The following is a 27,328-nucleotide window of genomic DNA, read 5'->3' as shown; positions in this document are numbered from 1 at the left end:
GAGATAGGTTGGAGAAGGTTTGAGCAGAGGGAAGAGATGATAGGATGGAAGAGGAGAGAGTAGCGGGGGAGAGAGAGCGAAGGTTGGGACAGCGCGATACCATCCGAGTAGGGGCAGTGTGGGAGGTGTTGGATGAGAGCGAGAGGGAAAAGGATACAAGGTAGTGGTCGGAGACTTGGAGGGGAGTTGCAATGAGGTTAGTGGAAGAACAGCATCTAGTAAAGATGAGGTCGAGCGTATTGCCTGCCTTGTGAGTAGAGGGGGAAGGTGAGAAGGTGAGGTCAAAAGAGGAGAGGAGTGGAAAGAAGGAGGCAGAGAGGAATGAGTCAAAGGTAGACGTGGGGAGGTTAAAGTCGCCCAGAACTGTGAGAGGTGAGCCGTCCTCAGGAAAGGAGCTTATCAAGGCATCAAGCTCATTGATGAACTCTCCGAGGGAACCTGGAGGGCGATAAATGATAAGGATGTTAAGCTTGTAAGGGCTGGTAACTGTGACAGCATGGAATTCAAAGGAGGCGATAGACAGATGGGTAAGGGGAGAAAGAGAGAATGACCACTTTCTGGGTGGAGAGCATACAGTCTGCCAGAGAACCTAAGGAAAAGCAAAGCTAAAATGATGTGTTTAAAGATCTCTTTTAAATATGTCCACAGTTTTGGCGCCCCTCAGGTTCTCTGGCAGACTGTATGCTCTCCACCCAGTCTTGGTCAGTACCCGTGCTGCAGCGTTCTGTATGTTCCACAGTTGACCAATGGCTTTCTTGGGTAGACCAGACAGAGGAGCATTACAGTATTCAAGCCTGCTTGTAATAAAAGCATGGATGAGTCTCTCTGTATCAGCCTGAAATAGAAAAAGCCACACTGTGGCAATGTTCCTCAGGTGGTAAAAAGTGATTTGTCACATTTCTAATGACTGGAAATTGAGTTCAGAATCTAAAACGACACCTTCGTTTTTCATCTGGTGTTTTGTCTTTATTGCCCGTGAATTCAAATGTGAGGTCAGATTCTCTCTCTGTGCTTTGGCTCCAACAATAAGTACCTCGGTCTTGTATTGATTTAGCTGGAGGAAGTTGTGAGCCATCCAAGTATTTAAATCACTAATACAGTCTAATAATTTATCCGTGGAGCTAAAATCCTCCAGGTGACACAGGAATATAAAGTTGTGTATCGTCTGTGTAGTAATTCGAATCAATGCTGTGCTTTCTGATACCGCTGGAAAGGGTTAACATATATAAACTGAACAGTACCAGACCGAAAATCGAAGATTGTGGAATGCCACATGTAATATATATTTGCTCTGAGTTATGGTCACCAAGGGTGACAAAAAAATAAATAGGTCCTAAACCAATTTAGAAATGGACTGGAGAGGCCAACCCACCTCGCCTGTCTGTCCAGGACATCAGGATGGACAACAGTGTCGAATGCAGCTCTTAAATCCAAGAGTACAAGGACAGTGAGCTGTTTGGCATCCGTGTTGGCTCTAAGCTCATTTACCACTTTAACTAAGGCGGTGCGGTCTCTGTGCTGTGGTGGGCATGAAAACCAGATTGGAGTTTTTCAAAAATACTGTTGGCACTTTAAAAAAATAATTTAGCTGTTTGAAAACCCATTTCTCCTGAATTTTAGATTGGAGATTGGCTGATAATTGTTAAGAGCTGACGATTCTAGATTACTTTCCTCCTTCAGAAGGGGTTTCACCATAACAGTTTTTAGTGTATTAGGGAAAGTGCCTGTGAACATGTTAATCACTTGATTAACAATAGCTTGCACTTCTTCAGATATGTAATTAAAAACTGTTTTGAAGGTGGTGGGGATAGGATTGAGAAGGCAGGTAGAAGGCTTAAATTGTGATATCACTTTCTTGAGCATGTCAGTGTCAACCAGAGAAAATACATACGTAGTGCCTTTGCATGGTAGGCCTGAGCACATACACTTCTCATCAGGTCTTGCTTGACTGATACCCAGCCTAATGTTTTCTCTCTGAAATATGCCACAAACTCATCACATTTAGATGTGGAGTTCACATAGATTTGCGGGTATGGTAGTAGGTGCCAGGCACACAGGTTTGAGTGTGTCAAGAACTGCAACGCTGCTGGGTTTTTCACACTCAGCAGTTTTCCTTGTGTATCAAGAATGGTAAACCATACAAAGGACATCCAGCCAACTTAACAACTGTAGGAAGCATTGGAGTCAACATGGGCCAGCATTCCTGTGGAACGCTTTCAACACCTTGTAAAGTCCACGCCCCAAAAGCTTGCACCTGTTCTTAGGGCAAAAGGGGTGCAACTCAATATTAGGAAGGTGTTCCTAATGTTTTGTACACTGTATATACACAATGTCCAAGGTGTACTTGTTGACTTTCTAAAAAATACATACAAATCTTCCACAGCAGAGTATTTTATCGCGAGACCAACAGTTTACCAAGATAGGTTGTGTCTACACTTGACTTCTATCAGAATACGAAGATAGCATTGAAAAGATGGGTTTAGACGCACAAAAGTCGCTTTGTGGTCTGATTGTGTTCAGATGTGTCTGACCACTTTAGGTGGTCAGGGATGCATTGTCTACGGATTTCTCCTCAGTCTAGACACAATAAGGCTACCGAAAGCACATACAGTGGGCAGCGTCATCAGCACTCCTCCCACAAGTCTCCATAAAACTTGCGTTTTGGGAGAGGCACCTTTTCATTATAACGTTGGAGGAAATAAGTTCCTAGAATGAGGAACGTGTTTGCTGGACTCATAAATGGTAGCCAGCTAGCTAATATTTAGAAATCCTTGTTTTATGTTAGGCTAGTGTTATGCTAACCTGTTTTCAATCCCTTTAGCGTTGCTTGCTAGCTACAGAGGTTAGCTGGCTAGTTAGCTACTGCCATCAGTGGTTATTCTTGACATATTTAGCCTATTCCACCATTTGTAGAATGCATACTGGCATTTGAATACAGCGTGGGAAAAGGGAATCTGGACACGGTAGACAACTAAAATGTAGGTGTATGTAGCTGCATGAACTGTCAAGTCTAGACACGGCCATAAAGACATCAGAAATGGCTTTGGAGTTTACCAGTAGACTGCAATGCATTATCTTTTCGTGACCTTGTGCACAGGGGTTTATTACACTAGTTTATAATTCGATCCGAGGCTGGTCATTTTGGTTCTTCAAATAAGAATAGTTAATTACAAAGAGTTCATTAAACGTGTACATGACACTGCAACAAAATTTACCCATGGGGACAATAAAGTCATTAAAGTACAGGGTGTAATGTTCATTTCCCCGGTAAAATAAAAAGGTAAACGTCAATGTCTTGGATTGATTACCTATTGTATACAGAGTGTATACATACAGATTAAGCCTAGACTTGGACTAAAAAGCATGCTCAATGAAGATTCACCATTGAAAGTGCTTTTTAGCATAGGATGAGGCTTAGTCTGGGAAACTGGTCAAAAATGTTTAGGTGTTCTAGGTATATCTTATTTATGAATGGTCTACAACTAATTATTTGAATCATATAAGAAACATATTTTGCTATGATTTTACACATTATGCTACAAACGTTCAGTTAATACAAAATACAAAAATATGAACTATACTGCAATCCAAACACAATACCAATACCTCAAGCACAACTCTGACCAGCTTCAACTGTATTAAACCCACAAAAACCAAAACTCTTACTAAAAAAGTTACAAAAATAGAGTATAATAGAATATAAAGGGATGGTTTCCCAGACACAGATTAAGCCTACACCTGGACTAAAAAGCATGGTAAATAATATTTGGTCCAGGACTAGGCTTAATCTCGGTCTGGGAAACCAGCCCGAAAAGTAATAGCAGAACAGTCAGTCTATAGATTATTGTTGTAGGTCTTCTCATCTTCAGTAACACGGTCCAGAGCATAGAGACCTGCCATCTCCTTCTTCATCATAGGAAGGTCATCTGCTGGCCGACAGACTGTCTGGAGGCGCTGGGGAAGCAAAGAGGTCTCAATATAAGTATAATCAATTTGCTGCAAAGTTATTCTTCAAAATCTCAGAATAGCTCAGAAACTGTATGCTAGAGTTAAAAGGCCCAAATGAAAGGTCCCAGCATTTCTGACCAGATTTATTTTATTTTATTTAGCCTTTTTAATTTAAAAACTTGTTTGTACCTCAATTTAACTTACTTGATGCAATCATTCATACTTTTAAATGTCCAAGGAAAACGTTCCATCATATAATGCCACTGACCTGCCAGAAAGTCCCTTTGGCCTGGTACAGTTTGTAGACCATGGTGATGGGGATGAGAGAGAGGGAGGACATAGCCAGGATCCAGCCGAGCCCATAGGCCCACCACGGGTACACATAGGTGTTGTTGAACTTCAGAGGGCTGTACTTCAGCAGCGAGAATACAAAGGTTACCTTGAAGAGATTTTTTTTTTTACAGCAATGTTGTTTCATTATTTCTTGACACTATTTAAATGGACAGCACAAAATATTGGATGCATAACTGTTGTTAAAGAATGATAAAAATGCACTGGTCTTAAACTCACGGTGCCAATAGTTGGAGTAATGTAGAGCCAACAGTACTTCAGCAGGGAGGAGGGCCTGTAGCCAATCATATCCTCAATGTTGTCACAGAAGCGTTCAGCACCTCGGACAGAGACAGTTATGTGACAAAATACTCATGAACAGTCCCTTTAAGGATTTTCAATTACTTTGTATCACTTTTTGCCCATTACAATAACATCACATTGATCAGAAATACAGTGTAGACATTAATGTTGTAAATGACTATTGTAGCTGGAAACGGCAGATTTTTATGGAATATCTACATATGCGTACAGTGGCCCATTATCAGCAACCATCACTCCTGTGTTCCAATGGCACGTTGTGTTAGCTAATCCAAGTTTAGCATTTTAAAAGCCTAATTGATCATTAGAAAGCCCTTTGGCAATTATGTTAGCACAGCTGAAACTGTTGTTATGATTAAAGAAGCAATAAAACTGGCCTTCTTTAGACTAGTTGAGTATCTGGAGCATCACAATTTGTGGGTTCAATTACAGGCTCAAAATGGCCAGAAACAAAGAACTTTCTGCTGAAACTCATCAGTCTTATCTTGCTCTGAGAAATGAAGGCAATTCCATGCTAGAAATTGCCAAGAAACTGAAGATCTCGTACAACGCTGTGTCAGCGCAAACTGTCTCTAACCAGAATAGAAAAGAGTGGGAGGCCCCCGTGCAAAACTGAGCAAGAGGACAAGTACATTAGAGTGTCTAGTTTGAGAAACAGACACCTCACAAGTCCTCAACACATCAGTCTCAATGTCAACAGTGAAGAGGTGACTCCGCGATGCTGGCCTTCTAGGCAGAGTTACAAAGAAAAAGCCATATGTCAGACTGGCCAATAAAAATAAAAGATGGACAAAAAAAACACAAACACTGGACAGAGGAAGATTGGAAAAAAAGTGTTATGGACAGTCGAATCTAAGTTTGAGGTGTTCGGATCACAAAGAAGATTATTCATGAGACGCAGATTTTTTTTTAAAGATGCTGGAGTAGTGCTTGACGCCATCTGTCAAGCATGGTGGAGACAATGTGATGGTCTGGGTGTGCTTTGGTGGTGGTGGTAAAGTGGTAGATTTGTACAGAGTAAAAGGGATCTTGAAAAAGGAGGCTATCACTCCATTTTGCAAAGCCATGCTATAACCTGTGGACGGCGCTTAGTTTGGGGCCAATTTCCTCTTACAACAGAATAATGACCCAAAGCACAGCTCCAAACTATGCACAAACTATTTATGGAAGAAGCAGTCAACTGGTATTCTGTCTATAATGGAGGGGCCAGCATAGTCACCTACTATTGAGCTGTTGTGGGAGCAGCTTGACCATATGGTACGTAAAAAGTGCCCATCAAGCCAATCCAACTTGTGGGAGGTGGTAATCTCTTCAGATTACCTCAACAAATTGACAACTAGAATGCCAAAGATCTGCAAGGCTATAATTGCTGCAAATTGAGGATTTTTTGATGAAAGCAAAGCTTGAAGGACACAATTATTATTTCAATTAAAAATCATTATTTATAACCTTGTCAACACCTTCACTATATTTCCTATTCATTTTGCAATGTTGTATGTTTTCATGGAAAACAAGGACATTTCCAAGTGACGCCAAACTTTTGAACAGTAGTGTATGTTTTCCCATGATTACATAGTGTAATGTCTATTCTTACCATATATCCATCCAATACTGAGTGACTGGCATATGGAGAGGAGCAGCAGAGTGGCACCACTGCACACATAATGATCAAACAGCTGGATGATGTAGAGGCCACCCTGTGAGAAAATACAACTTTAATATAAAGTCAAATCAATGTTTACGAATGTAGTTATTGTAATAACCAACCATAAATGCCTTGGATCAAAGTAGCTGAGTAAACTACACTGCATCCATACAGTGCATTCGGAAAGTATTCAGACCCCTTGACTTTTTCCACATTTTGTTACGTTACAGCTCTATTCTAAAAATTGATTTAAAAAAATGTTACTCAATACTTTGTTGAAGCACCTTTGGCAGCAATTACAGCCTTGAGACTTCTCGGTATGACGCCATAAGCTTGGCATTACAGCTATTTTCAGGTCTCTCCAGAGATGTTCAATCAGGTTCAAATACAGGCACTGGCTGGACCACTTAAGGACATTCAGAGACTTGTCCCAAAGCCACTCCTGCTTGGCAGTGTACTTAGGGTCGTTGTCCTCTTGAAAGGTGAACCCTCGCCCCAATCTGAGGTCCTGAGCACACTGGAGTAGGTTATGATTAAGGATATCTCTGTACTTTGCTCCGTTCATCTTTCCCTCGATCCTGATTAGTCTCCCAGTCCCTGCTGCTGAAAAACATCATGCTGACAGTGCCACCACCATGCTTCGCGGTAGGGATGCTATCAGGTTTCCTCCACACTTGGCATTCAGGCTAAAGAGTTCAACCTTGGTTTCATCAGCCCAAAGAATCTTGTTTCTCATGGTCTGAGAGTCTTTAGGTGCCTTTTGGCAAACTCCAAGCAGGCTGTCATGTGCCTTTTATTGAGGAGTGGCTCTACCATAAAGGCCTGATTGGTGGAGTGCTGCAGAGATGGTTGTCCTTCTGGAAGGTTTCCTCATCTCTACAGGAGGAACTCTGGAGCTCTGTCAGAGTGACCATCGGGTTCTTGGTCACCTCCCTGACCAAGGCCCTTCTCCCCCGATTGCTCAGTTTTCCCAGGCGGCCAGCTCTAGGAAGAGTCTTGGTGGTACTTCTTCCATTTAGGAATGATGGAGGCCATGGTGTTCTTGGGGACCTTCAATGCTACAGACATTTTTTGGTACCCTTCCCCAGATTTGTGCCTCGACACAATCCTTTCTCGGAGTACAGACAATTCCTTGCTCATGGCACTGTCAACTGTGGGACCTTATATAGACAGGTGTGCGCCTTTCCAAATCATGTCCAATCAATTGAATTTACCACAGTTGGCCTCCAATCAAGTTGTAGAAACATCTCAAGGATGATCAATGAAAACAGGATTATTTTAAATTAAATTTTTTATTACACATTTATTTAACCAGGTAGGCTAGTTTAGAACAAGTTCTCATTTACAACTGCGACCTGGTCAAGAAAAAGCAAAGCCGTTCGACACATATAACTACACAGAGTTAAAAATGGAGTAAAACAAACATACAGTCAATAATACAGTAGAAAAATAAGTCTATATACAATGTGAGCAATTGAGGTGAGATAAGGGAGGTAAAGGCAATAAATAGGCCATAGTGGGGAAGTAAATACAATATAGCAAGTAAAACACTGGAATGGTAGATTTGACAGTAAATGAGCGTGCAAAGTAGAAATACTGGGGTGCAAAGTAAATAAATACAGTAGGGGAAGCAGTAGTTGTTTGGGCTATTTATTGATGGGCTATGTACAGGTGCAGTGATCTGTGAGCTGCTTCCAGTTTCAGAGATTTTTGTAGTTCGTTCCAGTCAGTCTTCCAGCAGAGAACTGGAAGGAGAGGCGGCCAAAAGAGGAATTGGCTTTGGGGGTGACAAGTGAGATATACTGTACCAGCTGGAACGCGTGCTACAGGTGGCTGCTGCTATGGTGACGAGCAGGCTGAGATAAGGGGGGATTTTACCTAGCAGGGTCTTGTAGATGACCTGGAGCCAGTGGGTTTGGCGACGAGTATGAAGCAAGGGCCAGCCAACGAGCGTACAGGTCGCAGTGGTGGGTAGTATATGGGGCTTTGGTGACAAAACAGATGGCATTGTGATAAACTGCATCCAATTTGTTGAGTAGGGTGATGGAGGCTATTTTGGAAATGACGTCGCCAAAGTCGAGGATCGGTAAGATGGTCAGTTTTACGAGGGTATGTTTGGCAGCATGAGTGAAGGATGCTTTGTTGCGAAATAGAAAGCCAATTCTAGATGTAACTTTGGATTGGAGATGTTTTATGTGAGTTTGGAAGGAGAGTTTACAGTCTAACCAGACACCTACAGTGCCTTGCGAAAGTATTCGGCCCCCTTGAACTTTGCAACCTTTTGCCACATTTCAGGCTTCAAACATAAAGATATAAAACTGTATTTTTTTGTGAAGAATCAACAAGTGGGACACAATCATGAAGTGGAATGACATTTATTGGATATTTCCAACTTTTTAAACAAATCAAAAACTGAAAAATTGGGCGTGCAAAATTATTCAGCCCCTTTACTTTCAGTGCAGCAAACTCTCTCCAGAAGTTCAGTGAGGATCTCTGAATGATCCAATGTTGACCGAAATGACTAATGATGATAAATACAATCCACCTGTGTGTAATCAAGTCTCCGTATAAATGCACCTGCACTGTGATAGTCTCAGAGGTTCGTTAAAAGCGCAGAGAGCATCATGAAGAACAAGGGACACACCAGGCAGGTCCGAGATACTGTTGTGAAGAAGTTTAAAGCCAGATTTGGATACAAAAAGATTACCCAAGCTTTAAACATCCCAAGGAGCACTGTGCAAGCGATAATATTGAAATGGAAGGAGTATCAGACCACTGCAAATCTACCAAGACCTGGCCATCCCTCTAAACTTTCAGCTCATACAAGGAGAAGACTGATCAGAGATGCAGCCAAGAGGCCCATGATCACTCTGGATGAACTGCAGATATCTACAGCTGAGGTGGGAGACTCTGTCCATAGGACAACAATCAGTCGTATATTGCACAAATCTGGCCTTTATGGAAGAGTGGCAAGAAGAAAGCCATTTCTTAAAGATATCCATAAAAAGTGTTGTTTAAAGTTTGCCACAAGCCACCTGGGAGACACACCAAACATGTGGAAGAAGGTGCTCTGGTCAGATGAAAAAAATTGAACTTTTTGACAACAATGCATAACGTTATGTTTGGCGTAAAAGCACCACAGCTCATCACCCTGAACACACCATCCCCACTGTCAAACATGGTGGTGGCAGCATCATGGTTTGGGCCTGCTTTTCTCCAGCAGGGACAGGGAAGATGGTTAAAATTGATGGGAAGATGGATGGAGCCAAATACAGGACCATTCTGGAAGAAAACCTGATGGAGTCTGCAAAAGACCTGAGACTGGGACGGAGATTTGTCTTCCAACAAGACAATGATCCAAAACATAAAGCAAAATCTACAATGGAATGGTTCAAAAATAAACATATCCAGGTGTTAGAATGGCCAAGTCAAAGTCCAGACCTGAATCCAATCGAGAATCTGTGGAAAGAACTGAAAACTGCTGTTCACGAATGCTCTCCATCCAACCTCACTGAGCTCGAGCTGTTTTGCAAGGAGGAATGGGAAAGAATTTCAGTCTCTCGATGTGCAAAACTGATAGAGACATACCCCAAGCGACTTACAGCTGTAATCGCAGCAAAAGGTGGCGCTACAAAGTATTAACTTAAGGGGGCTGAATAATTTTGCACGCCCAATTTTTCAGTTTTTGATTTGTTAAAAAAGTTTGAAATATCCAATAAATGTCGTTCCACTTCATGATTGTGTCCCACTTGTTGTTGATTCTTCACAAAAAAATACAGTTTTATATCTTTATGTTTGAAGCCTGAAATGTGGCAAAAGGTCACAAAGTTCAAGGAGGCCGAATACTTTCGCAAGGCACTGTAGGTATTTGTAGTTGTCCACATATTCAGAACTGTCCAGAGTAGTGATGCCGGACAGGCTGGCAGGTGCAGGCAGCGATCGGTTGAAGAGCATGCATTTAGTTTTACTTGTATTTACGAGCAGTTGGAGGCCACGGAAGGAGAGTAGTATGGCATTGAAGCTCATCTGGAGGGTTGTTAACACAGTGTCTAAAGAAGGGCCAGAAGTATACAGAATGGTGTCGTCTGCGTAGAGGTGGATCAGAGACTCACCAGCAGCAAGAGCGACATCATTGATGTATACAGGGAAGAGAGTCGACCCAAGAATTGAACCCTGTGGCACCCCCATAGAGACTTCTAGAGGCCCTGACAACAGGCCCTCCGATTTGACACACTGAACTCTGTCGGAGAAGTAGTTGGTGAACCAGGCGAGGCAATCATTTGAGAATCCAAGGCTGTTGAGTCTGCCGATGAGGATGTGGTGATTGAGTCGAAAGCCTTGGCCAGGTCAATGAATACGGTTGCACAGTATTGTTTCTTATCGATGGCGGGTAATATATTGTTTAGAACCTTGAGAGTGGCTGAGGTGCACCCATGACCAGCTCTGAAACCATGGCGGAGAAGGTATGGGATGCACCTGAGCTCAATTTTGAGTCTCATAGCAAAGGGTCTGAATACTTATACCCAGGCCCACCCATGGCTGCTCCCCTGCCTAGTCATGTGAAATCCATAGATAAGGGCCTAATGAATTCATTTAAATTGACAGATTGTCTTCTATGAACTAACTTAGTTAAATCTTTGAAATTGTTGCATGTTGCGTTTATATTTTTGCTCAGTATATTTTATGATTTAGTTTTGAAAAAGTGCTGCTTAGATCCAACCTTTTATTGCCATTCTTTTGAAGTTATTTCACTTACCTCACTATAACACTTTACAATTCATGTTCCTGATATTAAGTTTTCAGTTTTAGAGAACCACCTCTACCTGTGGTCATACAGCAACAACCTCTCACCTCTGTGATCATGATGAGACCGACCAGGTAGCAGCAGCAGCAGATGAGCAGCAGCAGAAGCTCCCTCCGGTAGCCCTTTCTGATGAGGTTGGGATAGAAGTCCGTTACCGAGGTCATAAGGCTCTCAAGGGCGACAAACTGGGGGAAATGAGAGAGAGGGCAAGGTACATAGGAGGGAAAGGTAAAGGGAAGGACACAACAGGGACAGGATACCCAGGTGTGTTGAGCTCTAACCTGGTTATCTACTCCCAACAGGATGATCATGGTGAAGAAGCAGACAGCCCAGAACTGAGGGCAGGGGAGCAGGGACACTGCCTGAGGGTACACTATGAATACCAGGCCAGGACCTTCAGCAGCACAACAATGAAAAAATTACAGAATATTTGTACCCAAATGCAATCTGAGTGAATTAATTTAACGAGACATTTAGTTATGCATGTCAAAAATGTAGATTTCATGAGCTGAGACAGTGCTTCTACCAGACAAGGTATAGATGCAGGCAAAATGAAGTTCAGAAGAAAGGTGAAGTAGGCACAGATCTCACTAACTAAAGCAGATGGGCCAGCTCTCTCTGATGATTAAAGTGCAGGCTGAGGACAGGATAGAAAATCAGATACTGTTTGTCTTGAACATCATTTTTCTATCTTCGCATCTCGCTCTCTCAGCCATCCACAATGCTGAGCAATTATGTTGTCAGACAGTACTTGGGGTGATCAGTAGGATAATAGGGAGTCATAACATTGTAGATTGATGTCCTTTAAAGACTCACCTGACTCAGCAACCACAGAGATGTCCACACCCTGTTCTCCAGCCATATAACCCAGTATGGAGAAAATGGCAAAACCAGACACAAAGCTGGTCCCACTGTTCAACAAGCACAGGTAGAAGGAATCTCTGCAAGGTACAAAACAAGTTTAACGTATAAAGACAGCTTCCTCTTTCACATACACTGTTGGCAAGGGTCTAATAAGATTTAAATACATGTTATTAATGTTCAGGGCGATTGAGGTAATGTGTCATGAATCCTCCTGGCATAGGTGAATAAGCAAACTGTTATTATATGCTCTGAGATCTTGACCTGCAGTGTTTGCCAGATGAAACCCTGAAGGCAGCTTCCTGTTGAAACGTTATTAAGTGATAAAAAGTCATGTGTCAGAGCCATGAGAGTATGTGGTTTTTCTTTTCCATGCATTCTACTTCTCCAGCCTGCACCTCACCTAACCAGATGTGCTTTTTCCTGTCTCCAGACTGACTAACTGAAGAGATCCTGTGACCATAGATCCTCCTGGTACTGCTAAATAAGCAAACTATGTGAGATCTTCAATGTGCCAAATTATTACCTCCAATTTTGAATCAAACCCACACACTAGTTGAAGCCTCACTTGTAGCAGTTGTTGTTGTATTTGTTGTAGCTTCCAAGAGAGGTCAGGTAGCCCAGGCATATGGCGTAAGAATAGAATATCTGGGTTCCTGCATCCATCCAAACCTTATTAACAAACAAACAGACAAAGAAGAGGTAAACTAAAGGCATAAACTGAACATGTTTAAGTAGCACAAGGGAAATGTATATCAGTAAGAAGCGAGACTAAACAAGGATTTAGAGGGCCGGTTTCCTGGACACCAATGAAGCATACTCCTGGACTAAGGATGTTCAATGGAAATACTCAATTTGAAGTGTTTTTTTGTTGTCGTCCAGGACTAGTCTTTATCTGTGTCTGGGAAAATTGTCCATACTACAGATAATACCTGTGGATCAGCTAGGCGTGTGATATTGGGATACAAGTAGTAGAATATGCCATCTTTAGCTTGTGGAAGGGTCACTCCTCGGACAAATAGCACCGCTAGCATTACATAGGGGAAGGTGGCCGTGAAGTAGGCTGCCTATGAATTAGTATTACAGGATTAGTAGAACACAGAAAACACAATATAGCCAAGCATTCCCGGCATCACCATACCAACTATGGGCCCATAATTGCACCAAATAACTTTAAAGCGACATCAAATAGCTGTCCCTCTGTTTATTTTATGTTTGTTTTGTTACCTCTGAATTCAAGATTGATTGAGATTGGATGATGCATAATTATGAAACTACTGTCTTGACTAATATATGAAATCAAAACCACCTTCCCTGTAGACCTAACTCCTTTCCAGATACAGAAGTAGCAGATGGCCCAGGACAGCAGAAGACACAGAGCCAGCTCCCATCTAATGCCTCCCAATGACTCAATTCCATCTGACATTCTCAGCACTCGCCGGCTGTAAGGAGAAATAGTTGACACAGCAATACATTTGATCACCAAAATAAAATATATTGTACGTAAATGTATTGTAGTCTATTGTATGCTTATAAGAATCATTTCATAATTCCAATAGTTCCTATTAAGAAATAGGACAATAGTGTCTGATTCATTTATAAATTGAGGAGTCAAGAATCTAATCACGAATGATGCAGTGGGGTTAAAAACATAGCATTTATAAATAGACTTACTGCCAAAACTCCACAACGGAAGATGACACATTCAGGAGTGGAACAGTCCAATTGGTGCTGGCATTCTTGGTGCCAAATGTCACACAAAAATCTGAAATACATTCAAGTCTAGTTAAAACAGGTTATAAAGTCGACAGCTTCAAGTGGATATGCAACCTAATAGACAGATCCTCTTAATGTAATTGACTCAAAAGCAATATGAACCCTTAAAATGTTAAACACTATTTCTTTCAATCTGAGAAAATGTTTTAAAGAGGTCCGATGACAAGGTAAACACTTTCAAATCAAATCTAAGTTTATTTGTCACACGCCCTGAATACAACAGGTGTAGACCTTACAGTGAAAGGCTTACTTACAGGCTCTAAACAATGGTGCGAAAAAAAGAAAGAAAAAATGTGTGTGTGTGTGTGTGTGTGTGTGTGTGTGTGTGTAGGTAACTAAAGAAATAAAACAAAAAGACATTTGAAAAAAGAGTAGCAAGGCTATATACAGACACCTTTTAGTGAGGCTTATTGAGGTAGTGTGTACGTGTAGGTATCGTTAAAGTGACTATGCATATATGATGAACAGAGAGTAGCGGAAGCGTAAAAAGAGGGGTTGGCGAGACACAATGCAGATAGCCTGGTTAACCAATGTGCGGATGCACTGGTTGGTCAGGTCAATTTGTTTATAATTGACCTTTATTTTACTAGGCAAGTCAGTTAAGAACAAATTCTTATTTACAATGACAGCCTATGAACTGCCTTCAGGGGCAGAACGACAGATTTGTACCTTGTCAGCTCGGGGATTTGAACTTGCAACCTTCCGGTTACTAGTCCAACGCTCTAACCACTAGGCTACCCAGCCGCCATATGTACATGAATGTATAGTTAAAGTGACTATGCATATAAGATAAACAGAGCGTAGCAGCAACGTAAAAGAGGGGTTGAGGGGGGGGGCACACAATGCAAATCGTCCGGGTAACCATTTGGTTACCTGTTCAGGAGTCTTTTTGTGTGTGTGTGTGAGAGAGAGAGGGGGTAGAAGATACCAGACAGCTCTTCTCCCCCATTATTCTCACTGTCTTCAGTATTTGTGCAAACTGTCAGAAGACGTTCACGTGAACACAATGATTGCTCATCATCTCCCCTCACTGAACTACCATGGCTGCAAGCGGTTAGAATTTTTTGTTGTTGATAAGAGTCCAGTTGCTAGATCGAATCCCTGAGCTGACAAGGTAAAACTCTGTCTTTCTGTCCCTGAACAAGGCAGTTCATAGGCCGTCATTGTAAATAAGAATTTGTTCTCAACTGACTTGCCTAGTTAAATAAAGGTTCAATAAAAAAAGAGAAAATAACTAGGCTTCAGAGATAGTTGCTCCTATAAAGATTATCGCAACCCAGCAGCTTCGAATACACCGTTTGATAAAACTGCCACCAAGTCAGGGGATTTGGCCATTTGGGGACCTGTTACATTTGTGTTTTTAATTTCAAGAAATGATTAAATAGATATAGGCCATATAAAGTTGTGTTAAAAATCAGTCAGTGGGGACCCCTCAGCCAGCTGGGGTCTGTTTCAGTTGAAACTTATGCACATAGCAGTCCTCCTCTGCACCCAATTTCAGTCAAGTCAACAATATTGTAAATACCTGTGTTCCAAGCATTGTTGCAGTTAGCCCATGGCAGGTCAGCAGTGAAGGATGAGAACAGGTAGAGGAAAGCCCACACCAGAATCACTATGTAGGTACTACATCCATATATAGTGATCACCTGGGCGGCATAGCCCATTCCTGATGAAGACAAGCAAAACATAGCAAGAAACATGCTCATAAAAAACTAACACGATTTTTCAAATGACCTTCACTGCAGTTGATTCCCAATGACAGCAGCCCAAAGGCCTGTCCGGCACATAATTGAGTCTTGTCACCTTACTGTCCAAATGCATTGTGTGCAGCCGGCAAAACGTTCATATCCGTTGTAGACCGGTTAGCACCTAAAACATCAGGCGGCATAGGCTTCGATTTTCCGTAACTTTATTTCGGACATTCTAACAGGTTATAGTTATACACGTGTCGCGATCAATCAGTTAGCAGGTCGGATATTTCTGAGTTTCCTAGTTCCGACTTGCACTTGAACGCGGCCGTCAGCCAGGGCATTTTCGTCAGTTCGTGCACACATTTTTTTCTCTCGAGGCAAGCCAAAGCGTCGTCACTGGTTACCACAGACGAAGTCTAAACCACGCCCATTTCTAAAATGTATCTTCTTAAAATGTTATTTTAAACCTAACCTTAACCACACTGCTAACCTTATGCCTCACCTTAAATTAAGACCAAAAGGCGACTATTCCCCCAAAACGTGTGGCACCGATGAAGGGGCGTAGCTGAAGTCTACGCCCCTTCGTCGGTGATTGGTCAACAGAAGGGATTATTCAATGAAGTGTTTGTTGTCGTTTAGCGAGAAACGAGAGATACAGTATACTGCACCAAACACCTTAGTTAGATGTCAAATTGCGTGACAAATTGCGTGACTACACAATAAATCTGTCATTCATTTTTACGTTATGTAAAGGTTATACCACAATTGCTGAATAAAACAATATGAAATCACACATTTACCTGTAGAAATACATTTTTTCGCTGTTGATATTGATTTATATAAGCAAATTCATAGTTTCTCATCTTTTGGTTGCTAGACACTTGACCCAGTCGTTAATTCTTTATGATCCATACTAGCCATGCACGATAGCAATGTTCTTATCCCTTGCTTGCTGCTAACTAGCCAACGAGCAGCCAGAATACAGAATGAACTGGTAATTGTCATGTATTGTCTTATATTGTCTTGTCATTTTGCTTTCCCTTCTGTTCGTTTTCCCCCTGCTGGTCTTATTAGGTTCGTTCCCTTTTTTCTCTCTCCCTCCCTCTCTCTCTTCTCTCTATCGTTCCGTTCCTGCTCCCAGCTGTTCCTATTCCCCTACTCAATCATCTAGTCTTTTCACACCTGTTCCTTATCTTGCCCTCTGATTAGAGTCCCTATTTCTCCCCTTGTTTTCCGTTTCTGTCCTGTCGGATCCTTGTCTATTGTTCGCCGTGCTGTGTCTTTGTCTCGCCCTGTCGTGTCTTGTTTCCCTCAGATGCTGCGTGTGAGCAGGTGTCTGAGTCTGCTACGGTCGGTGCCTTCCCGAGGCAACCTACAGTTAATGGTCGAGTCTCCAGTCTGTCCTCGTCACTACGAGTGGAATTAAGTTTTTTATGTTTTGTTTTCTGCTCTGATTGTCCAGGAGTATTGCCTATTTCCTTTACTGGAATAAAGACTCTGTTTTCGCCAAGTCGCTTTTGGGTCCTCATTCACCTGCATAACAGAAGGATCCGACCAAGAATGGACCCAGCGACTATGGATTCTCTCTACTCTACTCTCGAGTTCCAGGGAGCGATGCTCGGCAGACACGAGCAGGAATTGTCTGCTGCTCGGCATGCCGTTGAGACCCTGGCCGCTCAGGTCTCCGACCTCTCAGGACAGTATCAGAGTCTTCGTCTCGTGCCACCAGCTACTTCCGGGTCTTCCGAGCCTCCGGAACCTAGGGTTAATAACCCACCATGTTATTCTGGGCAGCCCACTGAGTGCCGCTCCTTTCTCACCCAGTGTGATATAGTGTTCTCTCTCCAACCCAACACATACTCAAGAGAGAGAGCTCGGATTGCCTACGTCATATCACTCCTTACTGGTCAGGCTCGGCAGTGGGGCACAGCTATCTGGGAGGCAAGCGCTGAGTGTACTAACGATTATCTGAACTTTAAAGAGGAGATGATAAGGGTTTTTGATCGTTCAGTTTTTGGGAAAGAAGCTTCCTGGTCCCTGTCTTCCCTATGTCAAGGTAATCGATCCATAACAGATTACTCTATAGAGTTTCGCACTCTTGCTGCCTCCAGTAACTGGAACGAGCAGGCGTTGCTCGCTCGTTTTCTGGAGGGACTCCACGCTAAGGTTAAGGATGAGATTCTCTCTCGGGAGGTTCCATCCAGCGTGGATTCTTTGATTGAACTCGCTATTCGCATTGAACGACGGGTAGATCTCCGTCACCGAGCTCATAGAAGAGAGCTCGCATTAGCTGTGTCTCCCCTCTCTCCGACACTACCATCTTTCCCCACTGACTCTGGTGTTGAGCCCATGCAGCTGGGGGGTATTCGCATTTCGACTAAGGAGAGGGAACGGAGAATCACCAACCGCCTCTGTCTCTATTGCGGTTCCGCTGGTCATTTTGTCATTTCATGTCCAGTTAAAGGCCAGAGCTCATCAGTAAGCGGAGGGCGACTGATAAGCGCTACTAGACGGTCCTCTCCGTCAAGTACCTGTACTACCTTACCGGTCCATCTACGCTGGACCGGATTGGCAGCTTCCTGCAGTGCATTAATAGACTCTGGGGCGGAGGGTTGTTTTATGGACGAAGCCTGGGCTCGGGAACATGACATTCCTCTCAGACAGTTAGGGGAGCCCACGGTCATGTTCGCCTTGGATGGTAGTCCTCTCCCCAGTATATTATGTGAAACACTACCTTTAACCCTCACTGTATCTGGTAACCATAGTGAGACCATTTCTTTTTTGATTTTTTGTTCACCTTTACACCTGTTGTTTTGGGTCATCCCTGGCTAGTGTGTCACAATCCTTCTTTTGATTGGTCTAGTAATTCTATCCTTTCCTGGAACGTTTCTTGTCATGTGAAGTGTTTAATGTCTGATATTCCTCCTGTTTCTTCTGCTCCCTCTTCACAGGAGGAACCTGGTGATTTGACAGGAGTGCCGGAGGAATATCATGGTCTGCGCACGGTCTTCAGTCGGTCCAGAACCAACTCCCTTCCTCCTCACCGGTCGTATGATTGTTGTTCTGATCTCCTCAAGAAGCGTTTTGCATCCGCTCCTGTCCTTGTTGCACCTGACGTCACTAAACAGTTTATTGTCGAGGTTGACGCGTCGGGGGTGGGCGTGGGAGCCATTCTGTCCCAGCGCTCCGATACTGACGATGGGGTCCATCCTTGCGCGTATTTTTCTCATCGCCTGTCACCGTCGGAACGTAACTATGATGTGGCTAACCGCGAACTGCTCGCCATCCGTTTAGCCCTAGGCAAATGGCGACAGTGGTTGGAGGGGGCGACCGTTCCTTTTGTCGTTTGGACTGACCAAAGGAACCTTGAGTACATCCGTTCTGCCAAACGACTGAATGCGCGTCATGCTCGTTGGGCGTTGTTTTTCGCTCGTTTCGAGTTCGTTATTTCTTATTGCCCGGGTACTAAGAACACCAAGCCTCATGCTTTATCCCGTCTCTTTAGTTCTTCTGTGGCTTCTACCGATCCCGAGGGGATCCTTCCTGTTGGGCGTGTTGTCGGGTTGACTGTCTGGGGAATTGAGAGACAGGTTAAGCAAGCACTCACTCACACTCCGTCGCCGCACGCTTGTCCTAGTAACCTTCTTTTCGTTCCTGTTTCTACTCGTCTGGCTGTTCTTCAGTGGGCGCACTCTGCCAAGTTAGCTGGCCACCCCGGCGTTCGGGGTACGCTTGCTTCTATTCGCCAGCGGTTTTGGTGGCCTACTCTGGAGCGTGACACGCGCCGTTTCGTGGCTGCTTGTTCGGACTGCGCGCAGAATAAGTCTGGTAATTTTTTTTCTGCTTCTGCTCCTGGTCTTGCTGGGTCTCAGTCTGTTCCCCGCCACCGCATCTCTCCTGTTCTTGTTCCTGCCCTTGCTGTGTCTCAGTCTGTCCCTAGTTGTTACTCTCCTGGCCTGTTTGGTCCTGTTTGCTCTAAAGCTTTCAGTTCTCTACCCGTGTCTCATATTTTTTTTTTTTGAGTTGTACCCTAGTTTCCCTTTTTATCGTTTTCCGTTACGGTCCTGAGGAGAGGAGTTGGGTTCTTTCTCGGGACGTGCTGGACCGTTTGTGATCTATGATTTCCTCCGTTGCCGCCAGTGTTCCTCCTCGAGTGCGCCAGGAGGCGCTCGGTGAGTGGGGGGTACTGTCATGTATTGTCTTATATTGTCTTGTCATTTTGCTTTCCCTTCTGTTCGTTTTCCCCCTGCTGGTCTTATTAGGTTCGTTCCCTTTTTTCTCTCTCCCTCCCTCTCTCTCTTCTCTCTATCGTTCCGTTCCTGCTCCCAGCTGTTCCTATTCCCCTACTCAATCATCTAGTCTTTTCACACCTGTTCCTTATCTTGCCCTCTGATTAGAGTCCCTATTTCTCCCCTTGTTTTTCCGTTTCTGTCCTGTCGGATCCTTGTCTATTGTTTGCCGTGCTGTGTCTTTGTCTCGCCCTGTCGTGTCTTGTTTCCCTCAGATGCTGCGTGTGAGCAGGTGTCTGAGTCTGCTACGGTCGGTGCCTTCCCGAGGCAACCTACAGTTAATGGTCGAGTCTCCAGTCTGTCCTCGTCACTACGAGTGGAATTAAGTTTTTTATGTTTTGTTTTCTGCTCTGATTGTCCAGGAGTATTGCCTATTTCCTTTACTGGAATAAAGACTCTGTTTTCGCCAAGTCGCTTTTGGGTCCTCATTCACCTGCATAACAGTAATTGCCGGGTTTGCTTGGCATTGCTAGAAAAGTTGCGTCCTCGTCAGGTCACTCGACACTGTACATTACGACGAAATGGCATTGCATATCAAACACTATGCTAGAAGCTACCAAAATAGTTTTTGTTGCTAGCAAACCTGCCAATATGACAAGCAAATTCAAATATCAGTTGCTGAAAACATCTGGTCAAACTAGAAACGTGGAGTATTTAACAGCATAGCGCCACTTGCATCATGTCTGCAGTGGGGACCAGAGAATTGCATGTTCATCACTCACCATGTTGAGTCATCAGATGGCATCTGAGATGCTCCATAAAAAAATGTCTCTGCAAAAACAATGCCAGCCAAGTTTTTTCCTCATTGGACCTGCGTTTACGATGTATCCAATTTCAGTTTGTGTGGTTGTTGGTTTAGCTTTCTGCAACTTTGTAGCAAGTACCATCTGTGTAACAGTATAACTTTACGTCCGTCCCCTCGCCCATACCCGGGCACGAACCAGGGACCTTCTGCACACATCAACAACAGTCACCCACGAAGCATCGTTACCCACCGCTCCACAAAAGCCGCGGCCCTTGCAGAGCAAGGGGAACTACTACTTCAAGGTCTCAGAGCAAGTGACTTAACCGATTGAAACGCTATTTAGCGCACACCGCTAACTAAGCTAGCCATTTCACATCCGTTACACTCACTCCCCTTTTGACCTTCCTCCGCAGCAACCAGTAATCCGGGTCAACAGCATCAATGTAACAGTATAATTTTAAACCGTCCCCTCGCCCATACCCGGGCGCGAACCAGGGACCCTCTGCACACATCGACATCAGTCACCCTCGAAGCATCGTTACCCATCGCTCCAACAACACCCATGCCAATATATCCTCCAAACACCGGCGTCTCGGACATTATCATTTAATTATACAACGGTGGGTCTAATCCTGAATGCTGATTTGTTAAAATCGCATTCCAGCCTGTGTCTATTCCACAACATACCACTGGCTACATCTATGTCAATATGCCTATTTACTCTGTTCCATCTGACTACGCAATCCACTGTCTCATCAGCCCAGCCACAACCACAGGGCTCTCCAGATGGTGGTGCAGTCTGCCCAATGCCTGCCCTCCCGGACACCTACAGCACCCAATGTCACAAGAAGGCCAAAAAGATCATCAAGGACATCAACCACCCGAGCCACTGCCTGTTTACCCTGCTACTATCCAGAAGGTGAGGTCAGTACAGGTGCAAAAAAACTGGGACCGAGAGACTGAAAAACAGCTTCTATCTCAAGGGCATCATACTGTTAAATAGCCATCACTAGCCGGCTACCACCCGGTTACTCAACCTATGCAGCCTGAATGGAGAATGTTTTAGGTATAAACTGGTCCATTAGGGATACAAAACTATTGCCGGCTACATACAATATATTTGGACGGTAAAATGACACGACTCAATATCGCCATCTGCCGGCCTTTGGGCTTCCATGATAGATTTAGTCAGATTAAGGTTACCACAGGGCCACATTCATTCTGAAAATACTGTATGTCTAAGATCCAAATCAATTTATGTTTCAAGTAGCCCTTCTGAAGACTGTCTGACTGATTTGCATTTTGGAACACATTTTTTATTTGTGTGTGTGTGCTTGCTTCAGCTGTGTGATCATGACATCAATTAATGTGGGACTCAGACTCAGTTGGTAAAAGCATGGCTCTAGTAGCAACACCAGGGTCATGAAAGGTTAATTTCCTGCTGCTAAGATGTATGCTATCTCTGTGCAGTTAGACACTTTAGCTAAAAGGATCAGCTAAATGGCATATATTATTATTAATTTTAAAAAGTGAACATTTAATTCAGACACGGTCTTCAGAAAGGGACGCTGTTGTAATATTAGTTGGATATACACTACCGGTCAAAGGTTTTAGAACACATACCCATTTAAGGGTTTTTCTTTATTTTTACTATTTTCTACATTGTCTAATAATAGTGAAGACATCAAAACTATGAAATAATAGATATGAAATCATTTAGTAACCAAAAAAGTGTTAAACAAATCAAAATATATTTTATATTTGAGATTCTTCAAATAGCCAGCTTCATACACTCTTGGCATTCTTTCAACCAGCTCCCTGAGGTAGTCACCTGGAATGCATTTCAATTAACAGGTGTGCCTTCTTAAAAGTTCATTTGTGGAATTTCTTTCCTTCTTAATGCGTTTGAGCCAATCGGGTTTTGTGTTGTGACAAGATAGGGGTGGTATACAGAAGATAACCCTATTTGGTAAAAGACCAAGTCCATATTATGGCAAGAACAGCTCAAATAACCAAAGAGAAACAACAGTCCAACATTACTTTTACTTTAAGACATGAAGGTCAGTCAATACGGAGAATTTCAAGAACTTTTGAACGTTTCTTCAAGTACAGTCGCAAAAACCATCAAGCGCTATGATGAAACTGGCTCTCAGGACCGCCACAGGAATGGAAGACCCAGAGGTACCTCTGCTGCAGAGGATAAGTTCATTAGAGTTACCAGCCTCAGAAATTGCAGCCCAAATAAATGCTTCACAGAGCTCAAGTAACAGACACATCTCAACATCAACTGTTCAGAGGAGACTGTGTGAATAAGGCCTTCATGGTCAAATTGCTGCAAAGAAACCACTACTAAGAGACTTGCTTGGGCCAGGAAACACGAGCAATGAACATTAGACCGGTGGAAATGTGTCCTTTCATCTGGAGTCCAAATTGGAGATTTTTGGTTCCAACCGCTATATCCTTGAACGGATGATCTCTGCATGTGTATTTCCCTCTGAAAAGCGTGGAGGAGGAGGTGTTGTGGTGTGGGGGTGCTTTGCTGGTGACACTGTCTGTGATTTATTTAGAATTCAAGGCACACTTAACCAGCGATAGCCTATCCCATCTGGTTTGGGCTCAGTGGGACTATCATTTGTTTTTCAACAGGACAATGACCCAACACACCTCCAGGCTGTGTAAGGGCTATTTTACCAAGAAGGTGAGTGATTGAGTGCTGCATCAGATCACCTGGCCGCCACAATCCCCCTACCTCAACCAAATTGAGATGGTTTGGGATGAGTCGGACCGCAGAGTGAAGGAAAAGCAGTTGACAAGTGCTCAGCATATGTGGTAACTCCTTCAAGATTGTTGAAAAAGCATTCCAGGTGAAGCTGGTTGAGAGAATGCCAAGAGTGTGCAAAGCTGTCATCAAGGCAACGGATGGCTATTTGAGGAATCTCACATTTATAATATATTTTCATTTGTTTAACACTTTTTTGGTTACTTCATGATTCCATGTGCTATTTCACAGTTTTGATATCATCACTATTATTCTACAATGTAGAAAATAGTCCAAATAAAGAAAAACCCTTGAATGAGTAGGTGTTTTAAAACTTTTGAACGGTAATAAATGGGGGCCCTATGTAACTGCACAAAAATCTTAATGAATGAAGATCACAAAGCAACTATTTGTTTCGTGTCTCAGCACGAATAAGGAACCACACCTACTCATTCTACTCTAAGTCTCACTCTACTATTCATTGCAAAGTGGTTTATTCTGTTTACTTTATTATGGTTTATACTTTACATAATGATGTGCCATAATCTTTCAACTTTACTGTGCTGTAGCAAGACCATGCAAGACATCTACATTATGAAATGCGGAAAGCACATAAAGGCTCAGGCTCATCCTACGAGAGAATTTGTCACAATGAAAACAATGAAGCCTACCTGGGCTGCAGCAAAGGCATTTGAAAACATAACTTTTAAGTGCACAGAACTATACAGCAATATTCACCCTCAAACAGCGGGCAGATTTTCCTCCAGCAGGTGATGCCCCCCTGGCTGGTGTACTGTCCCAGAGCCGTCTCCAGGATGAACAGAGGGATGCCACAGGTCACCAGGTACAGGATGTACGGGATGAAGAACACACCTACAGTACAGGAAGGAGTCACACATATTAGGACTGCTTTGATGTTAATCTATGTTCAAACTTTAGCCTTCAGTTGACAATATCTTGTGACAGCTGTTTTGGTTCTGGGTGCTGAGATTAAGTTGACACTGACAGTATGCATAAGTCTTTGTATCTTTCATCATTATACATCTGAACAAACCAATGTATTTTCATGCCACTTTAAATTTCAACTTGTCTCATGGATCACACCCTCACAATATACCCAGTTTTAGAAATCAAATTCCTGTTGCCTGCGACAGATGACTTTTCAACCTCCATCACTACTGTGCAAACCAAACACACCCCTGAAAGTGCAGTGTGGACCCCCCCCCCCCCCTCCCCCCAACAAAAAAATAATCTTTAAATTGTTACCACCATGCAAGGTGAATTAATGTATACTTACTTAACTGAAAGGAATGGGAATGCGAAACCAACACAATGACCATGGGGTCAGGCGGTATGAGTTTTCAGGGGGTTCAACTACAGTATTTGGATGCAGCTTTGTTTCTTTGTGTCATTTAAATGAGCTTTATGCTAAACCACAAACCAATCCTTCTCTTTTCTCTTTTTTTGCCTGAACTGACCAGGCAGCAAATCAACCATGCATTTGTAAACAAGAAAGAGAGACTTGGATAAAATAATAGGATAATTTCATCATATGCTCTCACAACCAAACTTTTTATTAAAAGAGAACACATTTGGAAACTTCAATGTAATGTTATTAGGAGTGGAAAGTGTGTTATATAACATTATATTTTCTAGTATCTATTGTAGAATCACATACAAGTTAAGCATGTAGTATACACTGAGTATACAAAACCACTCAGATCTGGTCTTCATGATCCCTCATTCTTCATGATCCCTCATTCTACACACAGGTTTATTTTGTGCCCAATAGAAATTCATGGTAAATAATATATTTGTATAATTTTGGAGGACTTTTTATTGTAAATAAGAATATAACATGTTTCTAAACACTTCTTTCTATATTAACGTGGATACTACCATTATTACAGATGATCCTGAATTAATCATGAATAATGATGAGTGAGAAAGTTACATATGATACAAATATCATACACAAGACATGCTAACCTCTTACCATTACAATAATAAGGGAGGTTAGCACTTTTTGGGGGGCGGCATGATATTTGTGTGTCTGTAACTTTCTCATTAAGCATTATTCACGATCCATTCAGTATTATCCGTAATCATGGTAGTATCCACGTTAATATAGAAGTGTTTAGAAACATGTTATATTCTTATTTACAATAAAAAGTCCTCCAAAATTATACAAATATATTATTTACCATGAATTTCTATTGGGCACAAAATAATCTGAAACAAAGCCAAAACAAATAGCAAATGCATCCAACATGTTTGTAGTCAGCTTGACGTAATCATTGCGTGCTAGGAATATGGGACCAAATACTAAATTTTTGACTACTTTAATACACATGTAAGTAACTTTTGGTCCCCTAAAATGGTGGGACTATGAACAAAAAGTGCTATAATTTCTAAACGGTTTACCCAATATGAATGAAAATACTCTCAAATTAAAGCTGACAGTTTGCACTTAACCTCATTGTCAGAAACAAACCATTGTCCCAATACTTTTGGAGCTCTCTGTATTTAAATTAACCAAAAGACAAAAATAGGACTTTGTTGACTCACCCCCACCGTTCTTGTAACAAAGATAGGGAAATCTCCATATATTTCCAAGTCCAACAATTGCGCCAGCCACAGTTAGAATAAACTCAAATTTGTTCTCCCACTGGCCTCGTTCATTGACCCTCTGTTGGGTAACCTGCATCGGCCCGGGGAGAGTCTCATGCCTGCCTGCCAAGAGAGGTCCTGCCATCCTACAGTGAGTGAGAGAGAGAGGGTCCGAAGGCGAGTACTGCTCGTCGAGTCTGTTGAGTTCCTGCCTGGAGGTCAGTGGTTGGTGCAATTGTCTGCTGCTGCTGGAGCTTTTATGGATAACAGCACTGTCAAGATTCCAGCTGCTTATGCCTGAAGGGGGATGCAAAAACATGAGGGCTGACAAGTCATTAATTTGCTTGCACGGGATCCAGATATTTGAATGAGAGCTGCACTTTTAGTGTCCAAAAGAATGCCTGCAGGACTGTGATCCTCTCAGCTGGGTTGGGAGAGACTGATGTTTCAGCAGACTACACAGAATAACACATTGTACAATTCCAATATAGGGTAACTGACTTTCAATTCTTGTTGAAACAGGTTAATTTCCTAATTTATACAGTTTACAACTCTCAGTGACATTAAAGGAATTACAGATAATACTGATATTTTGTATTACAGTTAGTGACTTTGATCACTCTGTATAGAAGGAATCATTTTAACAGATTCTGGTCTGGTATACATTCAGAAGAGGGTGCTTATATCTTAGCCTTGGACAACCAGACTATAATAACAAGGCATTGGGCTTATCCTACTACTGTACAAAGTCCTGTGCTCTACAGACATCACAATGTATCGTGTAGACATCACAAAGACTATGTGTTCTATATTTATGCACATGCAGACATAATTAGATCTTTGTATAAGGTTCCTCTATCTTCAAAAGGGACACCCCCCCCCACCCCCATGCAATTGTGCATTATCATGCCAATGGCTTCTGGGGTTTGAGTTCATCAAGGGGCTACATCTTGAGGTTCAAGATACCAGCACCATGGGGAGGCCAGCCTGAAATACCATTGGTATTTATATATGTAGGGGTGGGCTGTGAAACTGCAGCTGACCTCAGCTCTGTGAGTAGCAGGCTGGATATTGAGACCACCTAAGGTTCAGACAGAGAAGACAGAGAGGGGTTAGGGCACCAGGCTTAAAGGAGCCTTAACCAGGAGTCTTTGGATTCCTTGTATTACATAGAGTACAGTGTTCTCAGAAATACATTGATACTCTTTCATAGTATGTAGATGAAAAAAACATTGGAACGATGGTGTAACGGCATTCGTCCTCCTGTGACGAGGAGTATGAGAGATCGGACCAATGCGCAGCGTGGTATGTGTTCATGATGTTTATTTACTGAACACTGAAATACAAAATATCAATGTGAAAAAAAAACGAAAACAGTTCCGTCAGGTGCAAAACACACTAAACAGAAAATAATCACCCACAAAACACAGATGGGAAAAGGCTACCTAAGTATGATTCTCAATCAGAGACAACGGACGACACCTGCCTCTGATTGAGAACCATACTGGGCCAAACACATAGAAAAAAGAACATAGACTACCCACCCCAAC

At 42.7% G+C, this 27,328-nt stretch overlaps 1 protein-coding gene across 6 annotated transcripts; it reads right to left on the bottom strand.

Moving 5' to 3' along the window:
- Positions 1–3,618: 3,618 nt before the first annotated feature.
- Positions 3,619–25,995, bottom strand: LOC124029974 (sodium- and chloride-dependent GABA transporter 2-like). Of its 6 annotated transcripts, none has more exons than XM_046341504.1 (14): positions 25,737–25,995; positions 23,907–24,041; positions 15,211–15,351; positions 13,584–13,674; positions 13,219–13,351; positions 12,842–12,976; positions 12,478–12,581; positions 11,865–11,989; positions 11,330–11,442; positions 11,096–11,233; positions 6,194–6,296; positions 4,519–4,619; positions 4,217–4,387; positions 3,619–3,954 (listed from the first exon to the last, which is right to left on the bottom strand). In XM_046341504.1, exons 1-14 carry the CDS (start codon positions 25,921–25,923, stop codon positions 3,835–3,837), a joined length of 1,797 nt encoding a protein of 598 aa, XP_046197460.1. In that variant the 5' UTR covers positions 25,924–25,995; the 3' UTR covers positions 3,619–3,834. The 6 variants fall into 6 exon arrangements, with proteins under 6 accessions (XP_046197460.1, XP_046197466.1, XP_046197488.1 ...); XM_046341510.1 differs by having other exon boundaries at positions 4,217–4,360; XM_046341532.1 differs by lacking the exons at positions 23,907–24,041; positions 25,737–25,995 and adding an exon at positions 16,177–16,435.
- Between the last annotated feature and the right edge of the window lie 1,333 nt (positions 25,996–27,328).

This window comes from Oncorhynchus gorbuscha, linkage group LG03, assembly GCF_021184085.1.
Source record: "Oncorhynchus gorbuscha isolate QuinsamMale2020 ecotype Even-year linkage group LG03, OgorEven_v1.0, whole genome shotgun sequence".
Taxonomy (NCBI): domain Eukaryota; kingdom Metazoa; phylum Chordata; class Actinopteri; order Salmoniformes; family Salmonidae; genus Oncorhynchus; species Oncorhynchus gorbuscha.
The sequence above is the reverse complement of the archived record's forward strand: the minus strand, read 5'-3'. Positions and strand labels throughout refer to the sequence as shown.

What these genes read in the sequence shown, in the direction of transcription:
- LOC124029974 (XM_046341504.1), bottom strand. Translation starts at nt 25,923, where the DNA reads ATGGCAGGACCTCTCTTGGCAGGCAGGCATGAGACTCTCCCCGGGCCG. An exon ending in GTCTCATCATGATCACAGAG is followed by an intron (nt 6,297 to 11,095) that starts GTGAGAGGTTGT and finishes ATTTTCTCACAG; the next exon opens with GGTGGCCTCTACATCATCCA. An exon ending in TTACTCCAACTATTGGCACC is followed by an intron (nt 4,388 to 4,518) that starts GTGAGTTTAAGA and finishes AATCTCTTCAAG; the next exon opens with GTAACCTTTGTATTCTCGCT.